The sequence below is a fragment of the Lipotes vexillifer genome, unplaced genomic scaffold (assembly GCF_000442215.2).
Source record: "Lipotes vexillifer unplaced genomic scaffold, Lipotes_vexillifer_v1.1 scaffold1121, whole genome shotgun sequence".
In the NCBI taxonomy this organism is placed as follows: domain Eukaryota; kingdom Metazoa; phylum Chordata; class Mammalia; order Artiodactyla; family Lipotidae; genus Lipotes; species Lipotes vexillifer.
In genome coordinates, this window is record NW_006783032.1 from 245,181 (window position 1) to 263,519 (window position 18,339).

Sequence of the window (18,339 nt, forward strand, 5' to 3'; positions counted from 1 at the left end):
GTGGAAGTGTTTACTGGAGGAGAAATGTGGAACTCTACCTGCGAGAGTGATCAGAACTGTCACAAGAGTGATAATTAGGCCTATGTGGCTGAATGACTTCCAACAGGAAGAACTCATTGTAAGAAGCAGAGGTCAAGCACAGAAACTTGGGGAATGCCCATGGCTGGCGGACAGGAGGAAAAGAACTAGGACAATTTGGGTAATAGCTCAGGGAGAAGAATACTTAGGAATAAGTATTAATTAAAAGTGTCCAGGGACTTCCTTGGTGGTGCAGTGGTTAAGAATTTGCCTGCCAATGCATGGGACACGGGTTCAATCCCTGGTCCGGGAAGATCCCACATGCCATGGAGCAACTAAGCCCATACGCCACAACTACTGAGCCTGCGCTCTAGAGCCCGTGAGCCACAACTACTGAAGCCTGCGTGCCCTAGATCCTATGCACGGCAACTACCAAGCCCACGCGCCGCAACTGCTGAAGCCCTCATACTGCAACTACTGAAGGCCTTGTTACCTAGAGCCCATGTTCTGCAACAAGAGAAGCCACCGCAATGAGAAGCCTGTGCACCGCAATGAAGAGTACACAACTAGAGAAAGCCTGCTTGCAGCAACAAAGACCCAACACATCCAAAAAAGAAAAGTGTCCAATACTGGAAAGCAGTGAAAAAAGCATATATTTGTAAGCTACTATATAATTAAAAAATACGATTTTTATCTATCCTAATTTTATTTTCAAATAAAGGGTAGAAGTTGCCACAAGTTAAGTCAGCCTCTATAGTCAGTATACATTTTCACCAAAGGAAAAAAAAACTGGACTCCTTCCCAAAATTAGTAGGAAGCCAAAGGGGAGGAAATAAATTTGGAGAAGGAAAGAGAGAGAATGGGTCTGTACTACCCAAGTTAGGCATTGGTCATCCCAATAAAAGGGGGGTGGGCGTTGCCACGTCAGGCCTGGCAGGTGCAGGCAATCGAGAATCACGTTACTCAGCTGCTCAGAGGAATTTCTCAGAAGCACCTTTGAAAAAGGGTCAGGAAGGTGTTAGTGAAAACTGGGAGAATACCCAACTTAACATCAGCAGGTATTACTCATGTTTCCCTAATTTGAAAATATATCAGATATGGGACTCCCCTGGCGGTCCAGTGGTTAAGACTTCACCTTCCAATGCAGGCTGTGCAGGTTCGATCCCTGGTCAGGGAGCTGGGATCCTATGTACCTCCTGGCCAGAAAACCAAAATGTAAAACAGAAGCAATATTGTAACAAATTCAATAAAGACTTTAAAAATGGTCCACATCAAAAAAAAAAAATCTCAAAAAAAAAATTTTTTAAAGAAAATATATCAGATATATATCAGAATACAGCAGTCAATATGATCTGATTTTATATTAAAAAAACAGACCCAGAATAACAGGTTAAGTAATTTGGTCATGCTTACACAGTTAATTAGTGTCAGAATTTACTAACTATATCACCTCTTTGGGGAAATTTGTGTTTTTCAAATACAAAAGTTCATAAATTGGTCACCATCACCAAGTAGAAAACTGGGGCGGGGGGGGGATTCTTTTTCAGAATGTTGTTTTAATAAACAGTTGTTTTAATAAACAACATATCTTTTCATTGCAACATTTGAATACCTGCCTCAATTTTCTGTGTTGATTTGACAGACGAAGTGACTCAGCAGAATAGAACTAAAATTGTTTTTCTCCATATTCCATGTTATAGAAACTAGAGAGAATGTACACCTTATTATGATAGTGGATTTACAAGAGCAAAACACACTCACAAACTGGAAGCTGTTCAGACAGTCACCATCTCCCAAAAAAGAAGACTGTTAGGCTTTGAGGCAAAGGATAAATTAACTGGAAAGAAAGAATTTCATTTCCAAATTCCAGACAGAAACAGCTTGACACTTTTGAAAGAGGGGTTATGAGGGTTACAATGTTTTTGTGTCTTCCTCATTTCCTGCTTTATCATAATCAACCTCAGCTGTTACATTACTCCAAAATACAAAATTTTGAGTGTGAACAAATTTTCTTTTCTTTTGGAACATGTGACTATGTAAGTGTATTTCTTCACAAGCAAATGAGCTTGGTTTTGCCTCCCTGTTAATTTGTTTTCATCACTCCCATTATACCAGGGGACAGGAAAACATTTATAAAAGAGAAACAGTAAACACTGAACCCTGGAACACTGTATTCATTCTAGGTAGTTTTACACATTGAACTATCTTTGTGTGTGAATTTATAGTGTCATTAATGTCTTCTCTCTTTCACACACTGAAGTGCTATATTATTCTAACCATAAGTTCTAGACAAATTGATAGCACATGCATGCGCTTGGCCTGAAATTTTGACTCACTAATTGTACTATACACTAATGAGGTTTTCTGTTTGTTTTCAGCAAACGTGAATAGCAGGAGTGATCCTTAAAATAGCACCACTACTGGCCACCAGTGATTTCCAGCTAATTTTATGACACTATTATAAGAACACTCAATTACATTAAAAAGGTAACAACATAATTCTAAATAAATCATTTTAATTCACTTGTGTTTTTTAAAAGATAAATGTTTGTTTGGTGCACACTGCCTCATGTCAAATACTTGTCACTCTGATAAGATTCAGTGGAAATCAACAGTGAAAACTCTTCCAATCTAATGAAAATTGATGTTTCAAATTTATTTACAACTTACTAAAGATTCCACTTCCACCTATAAGACACCTTACAAGGTAGTACATACAGACCCAAATCAGTGCACATTACTATTTCCAGAAAGTAAAAAAGAAGTATACAGTAAGTAATTGTAGTTGTAAAGTTCCTGCAGAAACAAATGCAGCATTAGTCATAGTAAAAAACCAAAACAAAACTAGAAACAGCACAAACGTCCAGGAACACTAGAATGAATAAATGAAGTGTGGTATACTCACATGATAGAAAACTATATAGCAATGAAAATTTAGAAGTTCTGCTATACACAGCATAATGAAGAACAAAGGAAGCCCCACACACACACGCACACATGCACACACACTATATATATATTAGGATTCCATTCATAAAAGTTGAAAATCAGGCAAAATTAATCTATGCTGTTAGAATTTCTGCTAGTGGTTACCTCTGGGAAGAAAGGTGGAAGTAGTGGTTTGGAAGAGGCGCAAGGAAGTGTTTCTGGAGTGCTGGTAATGGTATACATCTTGATCTGTGCAGTGGTTACATACGAGTGTTTACTTTGTTAAAAGGCACTGGGCTGCAGGCTTATGATTTGTGCCTTTTCTGCACGTATGCCATACTTCATTTAAAGGTTTATTTTATGGAAAGATGGAGTAAGTAGACTCCATCATGTCTCTCCCACTGAACACAGTTATAAAACAGAACGCAAGATGTTGCTACTTAAGGACTCTGAAAAGTAAACAGTAGCAGGAAGTTTGAGGAGAAGCTCAGTACCATCAGACTGATAGTGGGTTCATCATTCTTTCCACCTCTGGTACCGCCCAGCCTGGTTTCAACACATCCAGGAAGTAGGTATCATGCAGAGTCCTCCAGGAAAAGCCCCCTGGTTCTGACTCAGGAAGTCAGAAATGGTCTCCTAACACTCCATTCTCTTCTATCCCCATCTCTGAAGCAATCATGGGACAGTGGTGGCAGCAACAGGTGCTGCAAGGGAGGTCCTTGGAAGCCTAAAATGCCGATGGAGGGGAACCTTCCTTTCTGATTGGATGACATGTGGTGTCAAGAGACTGGGACAAACCCCCATTGCTTTGTCCTCCACCACTTGGCCCCTGATACAGAAGAAGTCACAGGAAGTATATCACAGAGTGGGATAAAGAAAGCTCCAGTTTTCTGACCAAAGGACAAAAAGGGGGAGCCCCCAAGGAACAGAAAAGTACTAAGGCAATCACAGAGAGGGAGGAGCTTGGGAAATGATCCCATAAAAATACTTATGAACTGCTGGGCTCACCCCTGGGTATATGTGAATCTGATACTAAACAGTATACTATAGACTTTGAAAACTCGACTATGGTATAAGTCACAGCCTTGATCTCACACTGGCCACTGAGTAGTGTACACATGGGATAGATCTGAAAGGCACTGCAAATGCCTTTGGAAGTGGAACTCATATTGAAGTCACAACCCACAGAAGACTAGTCAGAATTTGCAGCCTAACCCAGTTAGGTAGACTGCTGCTAGAACAAAAATATCACCATTCCCCATATGATTTTAAAGATCCAAAGTCTTAGAACATAATGTTCAAAATATCCAGGATCTAATAAAAAATTACTCTGCCCATAAAGAACCAGGAAAATCTCAATCTGTATGGGAAAAGACAATCAGATGACACAAATGTTGAAATTATCCAACCATGATTTTAAGTCAGTTTTATAAAAATTCCCCAAAAAGTAATGGTGAACACCCTTGAAATGATGGGAAAGATAGAAAGTCTCAACAATGAAATTCAGGATATAATAAAGAACCAATAGGAAATCTTAATTTTGAAAATTACAATAACAGAAATTTAAAAGTTCACTGGACGGGCTCAACAGCAGAATGGAGAGGACTAAGGCAGGAGTCAGTAAACTTGAAGACAGGCTGATAGAAATTATCCAATGTAAAGAACAGAGGAAGGCTGGGAGGGAATGAACAGAGCCTCTGGGACCTGTGGGAAATATCAAAAGGTCTAAAATTAATATCATCATCAACTCGCAAGTAGAAGAGAATGTGGTAAAAAATATTTTTTGAAGAAATAATTGCTGAAAGCTTCCCAAATTTGAGAAAAGGTATAAACTTATAGATACAAGAAGCTCAATTAACCCTAAACAGGATAAACCCAAAGAAATCAATGTCCAGACATACTGTAATCAAACCGCTAAAAAGTAAAGACAAAGAAAACATTATTGAAAGCAACCAGAGAAATCTGATGCATACTTACGGGAGAACAACGATCTGAATGACAACCAATTTTCCATGAGAAACACTGAGGACAGAAGTAAATGAACTAACATTTCTTAAGGACTGAATGAACTGCCAACCCAGAATTCTATACCCAATGAAAATATCCTTCAGGAATGAATATGAGATGAAGACATTTTTAGATGAAGGAAAACTGATAGAATATGCTGCCACCAGAACTGCTCTAAAAGAAGTATAAAGGAAGTTTTTCAGACACAAGGGAAATGATACTAGAACATCAGGCAAGAAAGAAGAACAATACAAATTATAAACATCTGCATAAATACAGTAGGCTATTTTTCTCCTCTTGAGCTGTTTAAAACATATTTAATGTTTGAAAGAAACATGAATGGTTCAAAGAAAGAATACTACATTGTCTCATGGAAAGATAGATATATATATATCAGACAGACACATACATGGGTGTGTCTGTGTGTGTGTGTACACATGTGCACATGAGAGAGAGAGAGAGAGAGAGAGAGAATGAGAGAGAGATACATTCAAATAACCCAAGAGAAATCTAGGAAATTGGAAACAGGAATGAAAAAGAGAGGGAACAAACATAAAACAAATAAAATAGTGGCTCTGAATACAAAGATATTAATAATTACAGCAGATGTAAATGATCTAAATATACTAATCAAAAGACAAAGGTAGACAGAATGGATAGAAAACCAACACCAACAAAAAAACCAACTATATCATGTCTAGAAGAAATTTATTTAAAACATAATGATGTAGGTAAGTTAAAAGTAAAAGGATAGAAAAAGATACACCTTGCAAACACTAATCAAAAGAAAACTGAAGTAGCTATATTAACATAAAACAAAATAGACTTTAGAGAAAAGAAAATTACCAGAGATAAAAAGGAACATTGCATCATGAAAAGGGTCAATTCACCAATAAGACAAAAAAATATTAAATGCGTACACACCAAGTAATATCACGTTTTACTTCATGGAACAAAACTGACAGAACTGAAAAAAGAAACAGAAAAATCCACAATATTTGGAGACTTAAACATTTCTCTCACAGTGATTGATAGATGTAGTAGATAGAAAACCAGCAAGAATATAAAAGAACTAAAAAAAAGTATCAATCAATGAATCTAACTGACAATTAAAGAACATTCCACCCAATAACACCAGAATATATATTTCCAAAGTGCACACGAAACATTCACCAGGATAGATCATATCCTGGGTCATGTAATAAATCTTAACAAATTTAAAAGATTAAAATCATACAAATTATATTCTTTGACCATAATGGAATTAGAATAAAAAATTAATAGCATAAAAAGAACAGAAAAACCTCCAAAGAGCACCAAATTTAACACAATCCTAAGTAAGGCATGAAGAAAAATCAGAATAAAACCTATCAAAATCTGCAGGATGCAACTAAAGCCATTCATAGATGCAGAGCACCTAGAACTCTCAAGTATTGCTAGAGCAAAATTGAACAGTCATTTTGGAAACAGTTTGGCAGTTTTTTATGAAGTTAAACATACATTTATCATTTAGCCCAGTAATCATATTCCTAGATATTTACCCTAGAGAAATGAAAACTTACGTTTATGCAAAAACCTATACACAAATGTTTATAACAGCTCGGTCGATGATAGCCAAAAAGTGGAAACACCCCAAATATCCTTCAAGACATAAATGGATAAACAAATGCTAATACATCCAAGTAATAAAATATTCAGCAGCAAAATGGAATGAACTATTGATACATGCAAAAACTTAGATGAGGGCTTCCCTGGTGGCACAGTGGTTAAGAATCCACCTGCCAATGCAGGGGACACGGGTTTGATCCCTGGTCTGGGAAGATCCCACATGCCGCGGAACAACTAAGCCCTCAAGCCACAACTACTGAGCCTGCACTCTGGAGCCCGCGACCCACAGCTACTGAGCCCACGTGCTACAACTACTGAAGGCTGTGTGCCTAGAGCCCGTGCTCCACAACAAGAGAAGCCACTGCATTGGGAAGCCTGCTCACCGCAATGAAGAGTAGCCCCCACTTGCCGCAACTAGAGAAAGCCCACACGCAGCAACAAAGACCCAATGCAGCCAAAAATTAAAAAAAAAACAAAAAAACAAAAAAAACTTAGATGAATCTCAAAGGTATTTTGTGTGTGAAAGAAGCCAATGTCCAAAGGTTACATACTCTATCATCCCACATATGGCAATCTCAAAAAGACAAAAGTATAGCAATGAAGAACAGATCAGGGATTGCCAGAGGTTAAGGGTGGGAGAAGCTCAAGGGAACTGGGGTTTTCTTGTTTGTTTGTTTGTTTTGAGGTTATGGAACTGTTACGTATACTGATTGTGGTGGTAGTTACATAAATCTAAACATGCATTAAAATTCATAGACCTAGGGCTTCTCTGGTGGCACAGTGGTTGAGAGTCCGCCTGCCAATGCAGGGGACACGGGTTTGTGCCCCGGTCCGGGAAGATCCCACATGCCGCGGAGCGGCTGGGCCCGTGAGCCATGGCTGCTGAGCCTATGCGTCCGGAGCCTGTGCTCCGCAACGGGAGAGGCAACAGCAGCGAGAGGCCCGCGTGCCGCAAAAAAAACAAAAAAAAATTCATAGACCTATACACCAAAACAAAGGATCAAATTTTACCATGTTAATTTAAAAAATAAAATTAATACAAGTAAATATTTTTATTTGTTTACTTTGAAAATATAAGACACAAACTTCCCCAAATAAGATTTGAATATCTAGGTAACATCAAGACTAATCTGACCACAAAAGAAAACCAGGAAGATAGTGATATACTCACCACTGCTTGCCCCTCTACAGTTTCCATTACTAGAATCCATAGGAAAATCTGAAAGGAGGTGATAGAATAAAGTAAGAATCATAACATATTCATTATTATTTCAAGAATTCCCACATTAAAATCTAATTCAGTCACAAGCTGATTTGGGTAAGAACCCAGGTGTCTCAAGGAAATTGATTCTTGTTAGTGTTGTGAGGTTGACACTCTATCATTTGTAGGTCAAATAAGGACACAATGTTTTCTTTCATGTGATTGACAGTTGATATACTCTTTTGAATCTTCATCAACTGTGAATACTATTTCAGTACTTAATAAACAAAATCTCTGAGTTTCACAAAAACTTCCTGTAACTTTAAAACCCATGAATATATTAGATATTCACCTAACACATTTCTTGATGGCTAAAAGAACTAAATACAGCCCTTCAATAAACAGATGTATCACACTTCACTGGCATACATTTTAATTCTTAGTGCTTAAGGAAAGCATGCAGAGAGCATTCTTGTGCTCTGGGTTAACTGCACACTAAACAGTTTGTTAGCAGAAAGGAAGCCTACCATCCAGGGGACTACTCAAACCAGTGCAATTAATAGACACAGTAATAACTGGAATGTGCCATCAACTCTTTTCATGATCCCAAAATCCCAGAAAATGATAAAATGATAAATGGTAAGGAAAAGGGTAATTATGTAAAGTTCTTCTTTGTTCTAGTTTAGAAATCAGCCTCTAATGAATAACACTGAGTGCCCCAGCAAAGCACTATGGTGTACCTAATTATATGTTCTTACTGACACTTCAACTCAGTACACTTACACGAGTATTTTACATTTGTATTAACACTTTATGTTAAATGAGTTTAATGCCTCTGTTTATCCTAATAGAAAATAATGTTCTTCCTCTCTCCTTTTTCTTCACAGGTCATATCATGAATAAATTAAACAAGGAGGGGTAATACCACTTTAGAACAATAACACCCAAAATTACAACTAATGAATTACTTTCCCAGGCTTAATAATCATTAGCTGGTATTTTAAAAGGTATATACTAGGGAGTTTCCTGGTGGCCTAGCGGTTAGGATTCTGGGCTTTCACTGCTGTGGCTAGGGTTCAATCCCTGGTCGGGTAACTGAGATCCCACAAGCCTGCGGTGTGGCCAAAAAAATTAATAAAAAATAAGAAAAAAAGCTATATCCTAGGAAAGATGGCAGTCACCAAATAAAAATATAGATAATTAGGTAACAAAGACTTGATTCTAAAATGTTTGGTTCCACTCAGGTCAGATACTATGAATTCTATTCTTGAATAAGTCTAATAATCATGTGATAATATGCATGATTTATACAAAGATGATCTCTCCGTAAATTAAAAAAGTATATTGATCCACATTTAAAATAATTGCTTAATGTCAAAAGGTTGAAATAAAACTGAAAGATAAAATTCTTCTCTTGGAAAAAGAAAACTCCTTTGAAGCAGCTGAACCTGGGAGCTTGGTTTTCTTCTTTTACTCTTATTCATAAGAAAATGTTTCTACACTTTTTAAAGTGCTTAGACATCAATTGTTAGAATTATAAGAGAGAAAACCAAAGTTTTCTGATCATAAATAATCCAAAAAAATGTTTTCAGAAAGTTAAACTTAGGAATTCTAACAAAATTATCCTAAATTAAAATAGTGGGTATTGTTAGTAGGTTTTAATGCCCCAAGGATTTCAGGTAGGGGTCATAGAGGTTTCCAGGAGAGGAGTTCTAAAACAGAGCTGGAGAAGGAAAGGAGGGTTTTCCAAATAGAGAATAGCACATGCAAAGGTCCGGGTGAGAAACTACAGGACTCATCAAAGGACCTGCAAGTCTTCCAGTGGGGCTAATAGAGTGGTGTAAGCAGAGAGAAAGGAAACTAGAGAGGTAAGAAGGCATGAAATCATGAAGACTAGAGACAGATATCAAAGGGTTTTAAACAACAGATTTGTACTTCAGAAAGATCACCCTGTTGGAATAGAGAGGCATCATACTGGAGGTCAGCAAGCCAATTATCATTCTAGCTCTATAATCCATGGAAGAAATGGTGAGGTCAAAACAAAGAAAGTACCATTAGGGAAGAAGGGGAGGGAACTGGATTCAGAGTAGATCTAATAGCACTTGATACCTATTGAATGTGGGGGATAAAGAAAAGGGTGGAAGCAAAGCTGACTCCCAGGCCTGGAGTATGGGTGTGGTGGTGCCTCTTAACAATATAGAAAATACTAGAAGAGAATAGTCGTATGAAGGTAAGGAGATGATGAGTTCACTCTGGGGCCTGCAGAGACCGAGGGGCTCAGGGTTAGACAGGAGAGTCTGGAATGTATGTCTTCTGCTGTTTCAGAAGTGCAGAGAAGTACTTATCTCTTATCTCTTGGAATCCATTGTCCAGGACTGTCTTCTATTCTCTTAGGCCATATATAAATGGGCTTTTGAAAGACTTGGTGCACTTAACTTCTCTAGATGCTTCATCTACCCTTTGTGCAGATAAGAGTAATAGTATTATACCTACTGTGCAGTTATTACGAGAATTAAATAAATTAATATGCATTGCCCACTTAGAACAGCACCTGGAACATACTAGGTGTTGTTAGTTCTTATTCTGTGGCCGCTAATGATTCCTGTTCTGAGAATGACATGTCCTCTTCCCAATCACATTAATGTTGATTTACCATTTATCATTCACTTCACATGAATATTTCTTTTTGTTCTTCACAATCCCAATGTTAAAGTCAAATGACTTGCTCAAGGTACAACATTAATGGCAAATCTGGGATCCCAACTAAGGGCCCATAACTTTAAAACCGGTGTTCTTTAAACTGAGGATATATAGCCAATTCTTAATCATTTAAAATCTGTATGGTGGTTCTTGGTCTCCTCTTTTGATACACCTAGTAGGAGGAGAAAGGACAAATATAACTTAGTCATTTTTGCTATTTATAGCAAACAACTATTTAGAATTTTGTGGGAACAAGATAAAAGTGAATTATTGAAATACAATTTGGAAACTACGTAAGATTCCATTACCACTGATAATTGTGTTAGCTATAAACAGAATTTAATATCATTGCATTCTAAAATACTCTTCTCTACCCTATCCAGAGTGCCTTTCGATATTTTACATTATGAAGAAGCTTTAGAATCATGTTTTCTCTCTAGTCTTAATCTAAAATGTCCATTTCCCCTTTCCATTCCATTTTCCTCCTCATATCACACTAAATAATTCTCGCTTCTTGGTATTTGGCCCCTCAAATATTTGTAGAACAGGGCTAAAGAAAAGGCTGCCTGTTCCCCAGAAAGTGGAGAAATGATTAAACAGCAGGGCATGCATGTGAAAGTTGGCACAGCTCTGCCAGGCGAGAGAGGGCTGGGAAAAATGTGTGGGCAAGAGCTGGGGTGACAACAAAAAGCAGCAATGACTGAGGAGCGATTATAAAGCGCTTGGCATGGCAAACCAGGAGGCTGTATAAACACCAGTTAACTATCATACCATAAATTTTCTTAAACACTCAACGTCTACCTTTCTGAGATAAACTATTTGTAACTAACAGACATCCATCAGACTCATTCTTTATACCTGTTGCTCCCAAAGGGATTTGTTCTTGAGCCTGAGGACCAGGTCTGTTTGTGTACAATGAAATACTAAGTTTATATTCAGGAGAAATAAGATCTGCTTTTCCAGTTAGTTCTCAGTGTGAAGCTTGTTTCCCAGAGTTGAACTGATAAAGATCTAGGCCGTATATGCATTTACCAACAGACCATGTTTGTCCAAAAAAACGAACAAAAAATCAAGTTGAATAACAATGATAATAATGGTAAAATAGCAATAGCAACAGCAGCAATTTGTTGAAGACCTACTATGTACCAGATGTCCATGGGATGTAGGCAGTATGTCCCCATGTTACAGATTAGAAAACTTTGAATTGGAGAGGTTATATCATTTCCCTATAGTAATAGTTGGTATGAGGCCAGAGTCAAGATTCAATACCTACCTAGTCTGCCCCATTCCAAGCACATACCCTTTACTCACTATACAATATTAAAGATTTGACTAATGTCTTAATTAACTGGCTGAATGACTAAATTGAACTGAATTCTCAGATAAAGCCAAGTGTACGTACATGCAGTCTCAACTCTCTAGTAAATATAAAATGTGGAAAAAGAATAAACTTCATGTGAATTTCTTAGTAATAATCAGGAAGATATGATCTTTTCTTTATCAAAATATGTTTGCCCCTAATATTTCAAAACAAAAAGTAGTTTGAAGCAATATTTCATTTCAATAAGATTTTGCTTTGTAAAATGTCCTTAAACTTGTTGGTGGAGTCATAATGTACTACAAGGGAACAGATCTGTGTGAATGGTAGGATTTGAAAATCCTCTTGACATTGAAGGAAAGTAAAAGGTGGTTCCATTTTATTCAGGGAGACCTCATTTTTATATTCTGCTAGATTCTAGGCATAAGACATAGGAACTCTGTTTATACCTAGAGGAAGAAAAAAAAAAACCCTGCTTTGTGAACTACCATATCCCACTGAACCAAGGAGCATATTGCATCGTAAATTAAACTTGCCACATGTGGTAGTTCCTAAGTAATTCCAGGTGCCTGACAGTTTGACCCAGGATAGGGAGTGTAATTTTCAGCAAGCTGGCCTTGGAATCCACCATTCCATTCCCCTTCCCCACCTCCCCTTCAGCTCCCTCCTGCCACAGTCTCTGATTCACACTGAGGGTTATGGTAAAGGGAAGGGGAAGGGAGAACATCACTAAAATACAGTTCCAACTGCCACCTACCCCTACTTCTTTTTCTAGCAAGGATGCTGTCAGCAAAGCACATTATGGCATTTGAAAGGTTCCATGGACTGACAAATTGTTTCCATGCCTGTCCTATTTGAGGGCTTCAATGAGGCAATTGTTCTACATTTGGTCCAAGATGATAGGTAACTTAAGGGACACTTAAGGAAACTGCTTTCCATTCATATTTGACCATGGCTTTTGAGAGCCATTAACCTTGCCAAACCTCTCTCATTTGAGGTGCATCTCTAAGAGAGGTTTCAGAGCAAGAGGAGGAATGCATTTCACTGTGAACCACGGCCACCTCATTCCTAGCCCTTGGCCTAAGAAGAGCACCAGCATTTAACTAATCTAAGCTTCTGGCAGACCAGGGCAGCAACTGAGCTCTCCCAGTGTCTGCACAGCCTGTAACATTAATGAGTACAAAAGCTCAAGAGTGCTCTTTTAGACCAAAGATTAATAAGAAATACATTTCCTTTTGATTATTTTAAACATCCAGTTGTTGGTTCATCATTAAAATCAAGACGACTAAAGGGGTAGTCAAAGGTGATAAACTGAGGTGACCATCAAAAAGCTCTTGAAATCTTCCTGTTCAGTTTGGTTTTGCAGCTCTTTGTACAAGTACTTTTCCCCACCCCACTCACTGTATGTTAAGTCGGTCAATGTGCACAGAACGCAATTTTTCCAAATCAATTCCCGGACCACCAAGAACTATTTTACCTAGAAACAGACTAAGGACATGAGCTTAGGCTGAGCAAATTGAGAGGCAGAAGAAAAAGTTGATGCCCCAGAAATGAACAGAGAAGGAGGTATAAAGACATCACAGCTAAGGGCAGAGTTGATCTGGGGAGGGTGTGAAAGAGGACCAATCATAAAAGACTGGGTTTATATTTAAAGTATATGAAGGGTGAAATTTTCTCCTTTTGGGTAATTGGTAGGAATGATTTTGAGTTAGAATTAAACAGACTATAATGAACTAGATTTAGCTGGGGTCTTAAGAGTTATGACTGCCCTAATTAAACCAAACACTAGTGAGAAAACAACTTGTGATCGATTCCATTTACTGTAGAACTGCAATAAAGTTTTACAGTAGGGAAAGATTGAAATGAACCAGTGGTTGATGCACACAGAGAAAGGGCATAAAGTATCAAAGACAAATTATTTGCAGAGCTTAAGAGTGGGATAAGGGGTGAGATTAAAAATAACATTACATGAGTATATGATGACAACACGCCTTAAATATAACTCCTTTCATCCATATGTCATTTACAAAATGACTTGAAGGCATGTGGGAATGTGAAAGGAGCCCAGCAATTTCACTCAGCCAGCTCTGTGGCTGCAGGAAGTCTCAGGAGCTAATTAGCAGTGGATGGCAATGTTTCCCAGCTATTTCAGTCTGGAATGGAAGAACAATTTATCTCATTGAAAGGAGGGGGAAATTTAAGGTGAAGGTAATTGCTCAAACTGGATGTTGAGCAAACACATACCACTAACATCTGTGGGTTGGAGTAAGGTTACTGGAATTATCTTGGCATTTTTAACGATTAGAAGAAAACAGTTCTTCAGTTCTCTGTTTTCACCATACAATCTTGACAAGCAGCTAAACACGAGGAATATAGAAAACTGATGACTGAGAATGCAAGAGAATCAGGCAAGAAAGTTAAGTGATTCTAAACAAATTAAGAAAGTAAGAAAAAAGCATCACTATAGATGTGATTACTTGGACACGTAAAGAAGAAGTGAAGGGGCAGTGTTGAGTAGAAGTGTAATGGGAGTGGAGGGAACTGAGTGTTTTAGAAAGACAGATCGCCTATTGAAAGAGTGCATCCGTTGGAAGGGTGATGAGGTGAGAGAAAAAAAGGCATGGTGCTCGACGGAGCAGTAATTAAGAGAGACATTAAGAGAAGTGATCCAAAGAGAAAAGACAGAACTCAGAGAGTAAAGGCGAGTAACAAGGACTCCAAGAAGTAAGCGGCTGGAGGACGCGCTTGGGCGGGGGCGGGGGGCGCCGCAGGTTGTGCAGTGTCAGGACTCACCGGCTCCGTCTGCAGTGACGATGGCCTCGGGAGAGATGCACACGCCGCGGTCATAAACCGGCAGCTCCTCACAGGCCAGGCTTTCCGGCCACGAATGGCGGTACTTGATGAGGATGGGCTCACAGCCCTGCCGGGCCCGCTCGCACACAGACTTGCAGGGCTTGATGGGCTCGTGCTGGAAGTCAATGGTGCAGATGGGCGCGTACATGGCGCAGAGGAAGAAGAGCAGATCCGGGCTGCAGTGGGTGCCCAGCAGACCTTCGAACTGCTCGATGGCCAGGATGGCGTTGGCCTGGGTGCTGTGGTGCAGGTGGTTGGGCATCTTGGTCATGTTCCAGGGCAGGGACTTGCACAGGGGGATACGGACGGGCTCACAGGCTGCCGCCCGCGCTCCAGGCACGCGGAGCAGGCAGAGCGCAGCCAGGGCGAGCAGCCCGGCCCGCAGCAGCAGCATCCCTCCCGGGCTGCCGCAGACCATGATCCCGGCGGCACGGGGCAGGGTGCAGCAGTGCCGAGGACGCCAAAAGGCCCGCTCCGCCGTCTCCTCCTCCCCCCTGGAAGTGGAAAACAATGATCTGGGAGCTTCTCCTCCCCCGGCAATCTCACAGCTTCCTTGGATCAAATTCCCCCAATGGGGTACCACGAGCTTCGCCGAGCTCCAGCCGCCGCCGCCCCTGCCGCTCCTGCAGCTCTGGCTGCTCTTTCCCGACGTCTAAGCCTTCTGGGGCCGCAGCATCTATTTATTCCTCGCTCCCTCTGGCAGAAGCATCGGACTTCGCAGATGAATCAGATGAGAAGAAAACAAGAGGAAGTGAGGGAGAAATAAAAACAAAAGTAGAATTCAGCTGAGGTAGTTGGAGCTCTGGGGTGTCACCCCCCCTGGATTACAAAAAGGTGCTAAAAGAAGCATGAAATTCTCCCAAGTGAGGAGGAGGACCGGAGGGGGGTTGGGGAAGGGGGGAACCAGAGGGCAAAGACTCCTAATGCGGGAGGACGGTGCAGGAAGAGTTTGCAAGTCTTGTAGGCTGAGCGGAAGATCCAATTTTTGGTGTGAGCTGCGGCCAGCCAGCCGCAGGCAGGAGGGCACCAGCAGGAGAAGCCTCGACGGGAGGTCTGTGGTTCCGACCCTCTGCTCTTCGCTTTCCTACCTACTGACCCGACAGGCAGCTCCGCCCCGGTGCAGTCCCAGCGCTCCAGCGCTCGCTCCCCTTCCCGGGAAGGGAGTGAGGGGTCCGGAGAGAGGTCTGTGGGTTGGAGGCGGAGGAAAGGGAAGCCTGGAGAAGCAGCGAGGATGCGAGAACCCAAGACAGAGCGGACTTGAGACGACCACCTCTTCCCCACCCACACACGGGGGAGCACCCCGTCAGCCCCCCACCCCCGGCTCCAAAGGAGAGCCCCCGGCCTCTCACTGAAGAGCCCACCCCAAATCCCCACGAAGGAGTGCCCCCAGTTCCCCACTTGGGAACCCACCCGAGCCCCACGCTCCCTGGAGATATTTCCTTTAAGCAAACTATAGCCTCACCTCTGTGATCACCGGCTCTGCAGAAAGTCAGACCTGAGGGGGGAAGACTTAAGCAACGTCACTCAATGTCCAAGTCGCAGGAAACAGGGACCCCTGCAGCGGTGTTGGAGCCTTATCAACCCAGAGCTCCTGACTACAGAGGTCTGCATTTTGAATAACTAGGTGGAGGGAAATCGCCTTTCATACAAGGAGAAGAAACGCTATATAATTACAAATAAGCCACCAGAAGCAAGATACGGGTGGTTTTTGTTGTTGTTGTTGTTATTTTGTTTGTCCTTTGCCCTGCAGAATTTAAACTTTTGAGTTTTGCTTTTTAAGCTTCGAATTGAAAATTGCTTTAAAGTACTTGGGCATTTTTTTTTCCGATTTTACTCACTAAAATAAAATGGCATTTATTAACTCTTCTCACCAATAATTTCACCTAACACTTGAGAGATGTGTAGGAAAATTACACCACACTGGTAATGATAATGATGATAATGACAACAATAAAACCCTTTTCATCCAAATGAGCTCAATCTAGAAAAGAAAATGGAAAACAGATCCCCTCCTGGTCTGCTCCTTCCACTAATGAGCCGCCTCTTTTCCTCCCTCTCCCCCTTCCTCCCTTTTCAGGGCAAATTGTAAATGAATGACCTACAGAGGCACTCCTACCCTGCCCTTTCAATGGGAAATTACTGAGCAAAAGGATTGCAGAATGTCAGAAAACACAGCCTTCATTGAGAAGAGAAGGAAACAAACCCTAAAACAAAACAGGAAGTCACCTTTGCTCTGCATCAGTGAAACATTTCGCTGCTTTAATCCAGCCATTTCTCACAGTCAATAATAAGCAGACAAAAGATGCTTCCGCTTTAGAGCACCAAGTGAGATGGTTTCCATTCCCCAGCATTGACTTGACAGCACTTATGAAATGTCAGTGCTAACCTGAGTTTATGGAATTTTATCTCTAAAATGACCATAAACAGCCATTTGGGACTGCAGTAAATTATTTCAGAAGGAAGTTTGTTCCACTTAGGAGAAAAGAAAAAACAACAGATGGCAGATAGGGAGTCATTTAAGTGAGTATACCAACTTTGCCTGGCCTACAATTATTTAGTGTCATTTAACAAAAGAAAGCCAAAAATTATATAAATGAATTAGACGAAAAATGACTTAGCAAGTAAAATTTAGGGAAAAAAAACAAATATAAAAACAGTTAATAATAGAGCTTTGGGGGGGGGCTCTGTAAAGAACATGTAGGTGGAATTTTCAATAAACTAGAAGAAGTGAGGAGTAGATATAATAGATTGTTTGATAAATATATTTTCCTGTTCATCTTAAGTCTTAACAGCATGAGGGAAAAAAAAATGAGCCAGTTGTTTTAATGGTTCTACAATTATCTGAAATAAAGTGTGTTTGCCTTCCCCTGCACATAAGTCAAATATCCCCTTTGTCTAACATGTATGCTCACAATTTTTCTCTAATCCAAATTTCTCTTTATCAACACCTAAAATAAATTTCAGAAGTCTTTTTGGGTTTTGGTTTTTTTAAAATTTATTTCTTTATTGAACTATAGTTGATTTACAGTGTTGTGTTAGTTTCTGGTATACAGCAAAGTGATACCATCATATATATATATTATTTTTCATATTCTTTTCCATTATGATTTATTACAGGATATCGAATATAGTTCCCAGTGCTATACAGTAGGACCTTGTTATTTATCCATGCTATATATAATAGTTTCCATCTGCTAATCCCAAACTCCCAATCCATCCCTCCCACAAGCCCCCTCCCCTTGGCAACCACAAGTCTGTTCACTATGTCTGTGAGTCTGTTTCTGTTTTGTAAATAAGCTCATCTGGGTCATATTTTAGATTCCACATATAAGTGATATCATACAGTATTTGTCTTTCTCTTTCTGACTTACTTCACTTAGTATGATAATACCTAGGTCTATCCATGTTGCTGCAAATGGCATTATTTCATTATTTTTTATGGCTGAGTAGTATTCCATTGGATATACGTACCACATCTTCTTTATTCATTCATCTGTTGATGAGCATTTAGGTTGCTTCCATGTCTTGGCTATTGTAACTAGTGCTGCTATAAACATAGGGGTTTGTGTATCTTTTCAAATTATAGGTTTTTTTCCATATATATATACATATATATATGACCAGGAGTGGGATTGCTGGATCATATGGTAACTCTATTTTTAGTTTTTTAAGTAACCTCCATACTGTTTTCCTAGTGGCTGCACCA

General features: G+C 39.9%; 1 protein-coding gene across 1 annotated transcript in view; it reads right to left on the bottom strand.

The window, feature by feature from the left end:
- The window catches only part of FRZB (frizzled related protein), a 34,272-nt gene extending 18,436 nt beyond the window's left edge, over nucleotides 1-15,836 (bottom strand). The window contains exons 1-2 of the mRNA XM_007455574.1: nucleotides 14,574-15,836; nucleotides 7,733-7,780 (exon numbers count right to left, since the gene is read on the bottom strand). Of these exons, the coding sequence (XP_007455636.1) occupies nucleotides 7,733-7,780; nucleotides 14,574-15,051 (526 nt within the window). The 5' untranslated portion in view covers nucleotides 15,052-15,836. The remainder of the gene's footprint in view (nucleotides 1-7,732; nucleotides 7,781-14,573) is intronic.
- Between the last annotated feature and the right edge of the window lie 2,503 nt (nucleotides 15,837-18,339).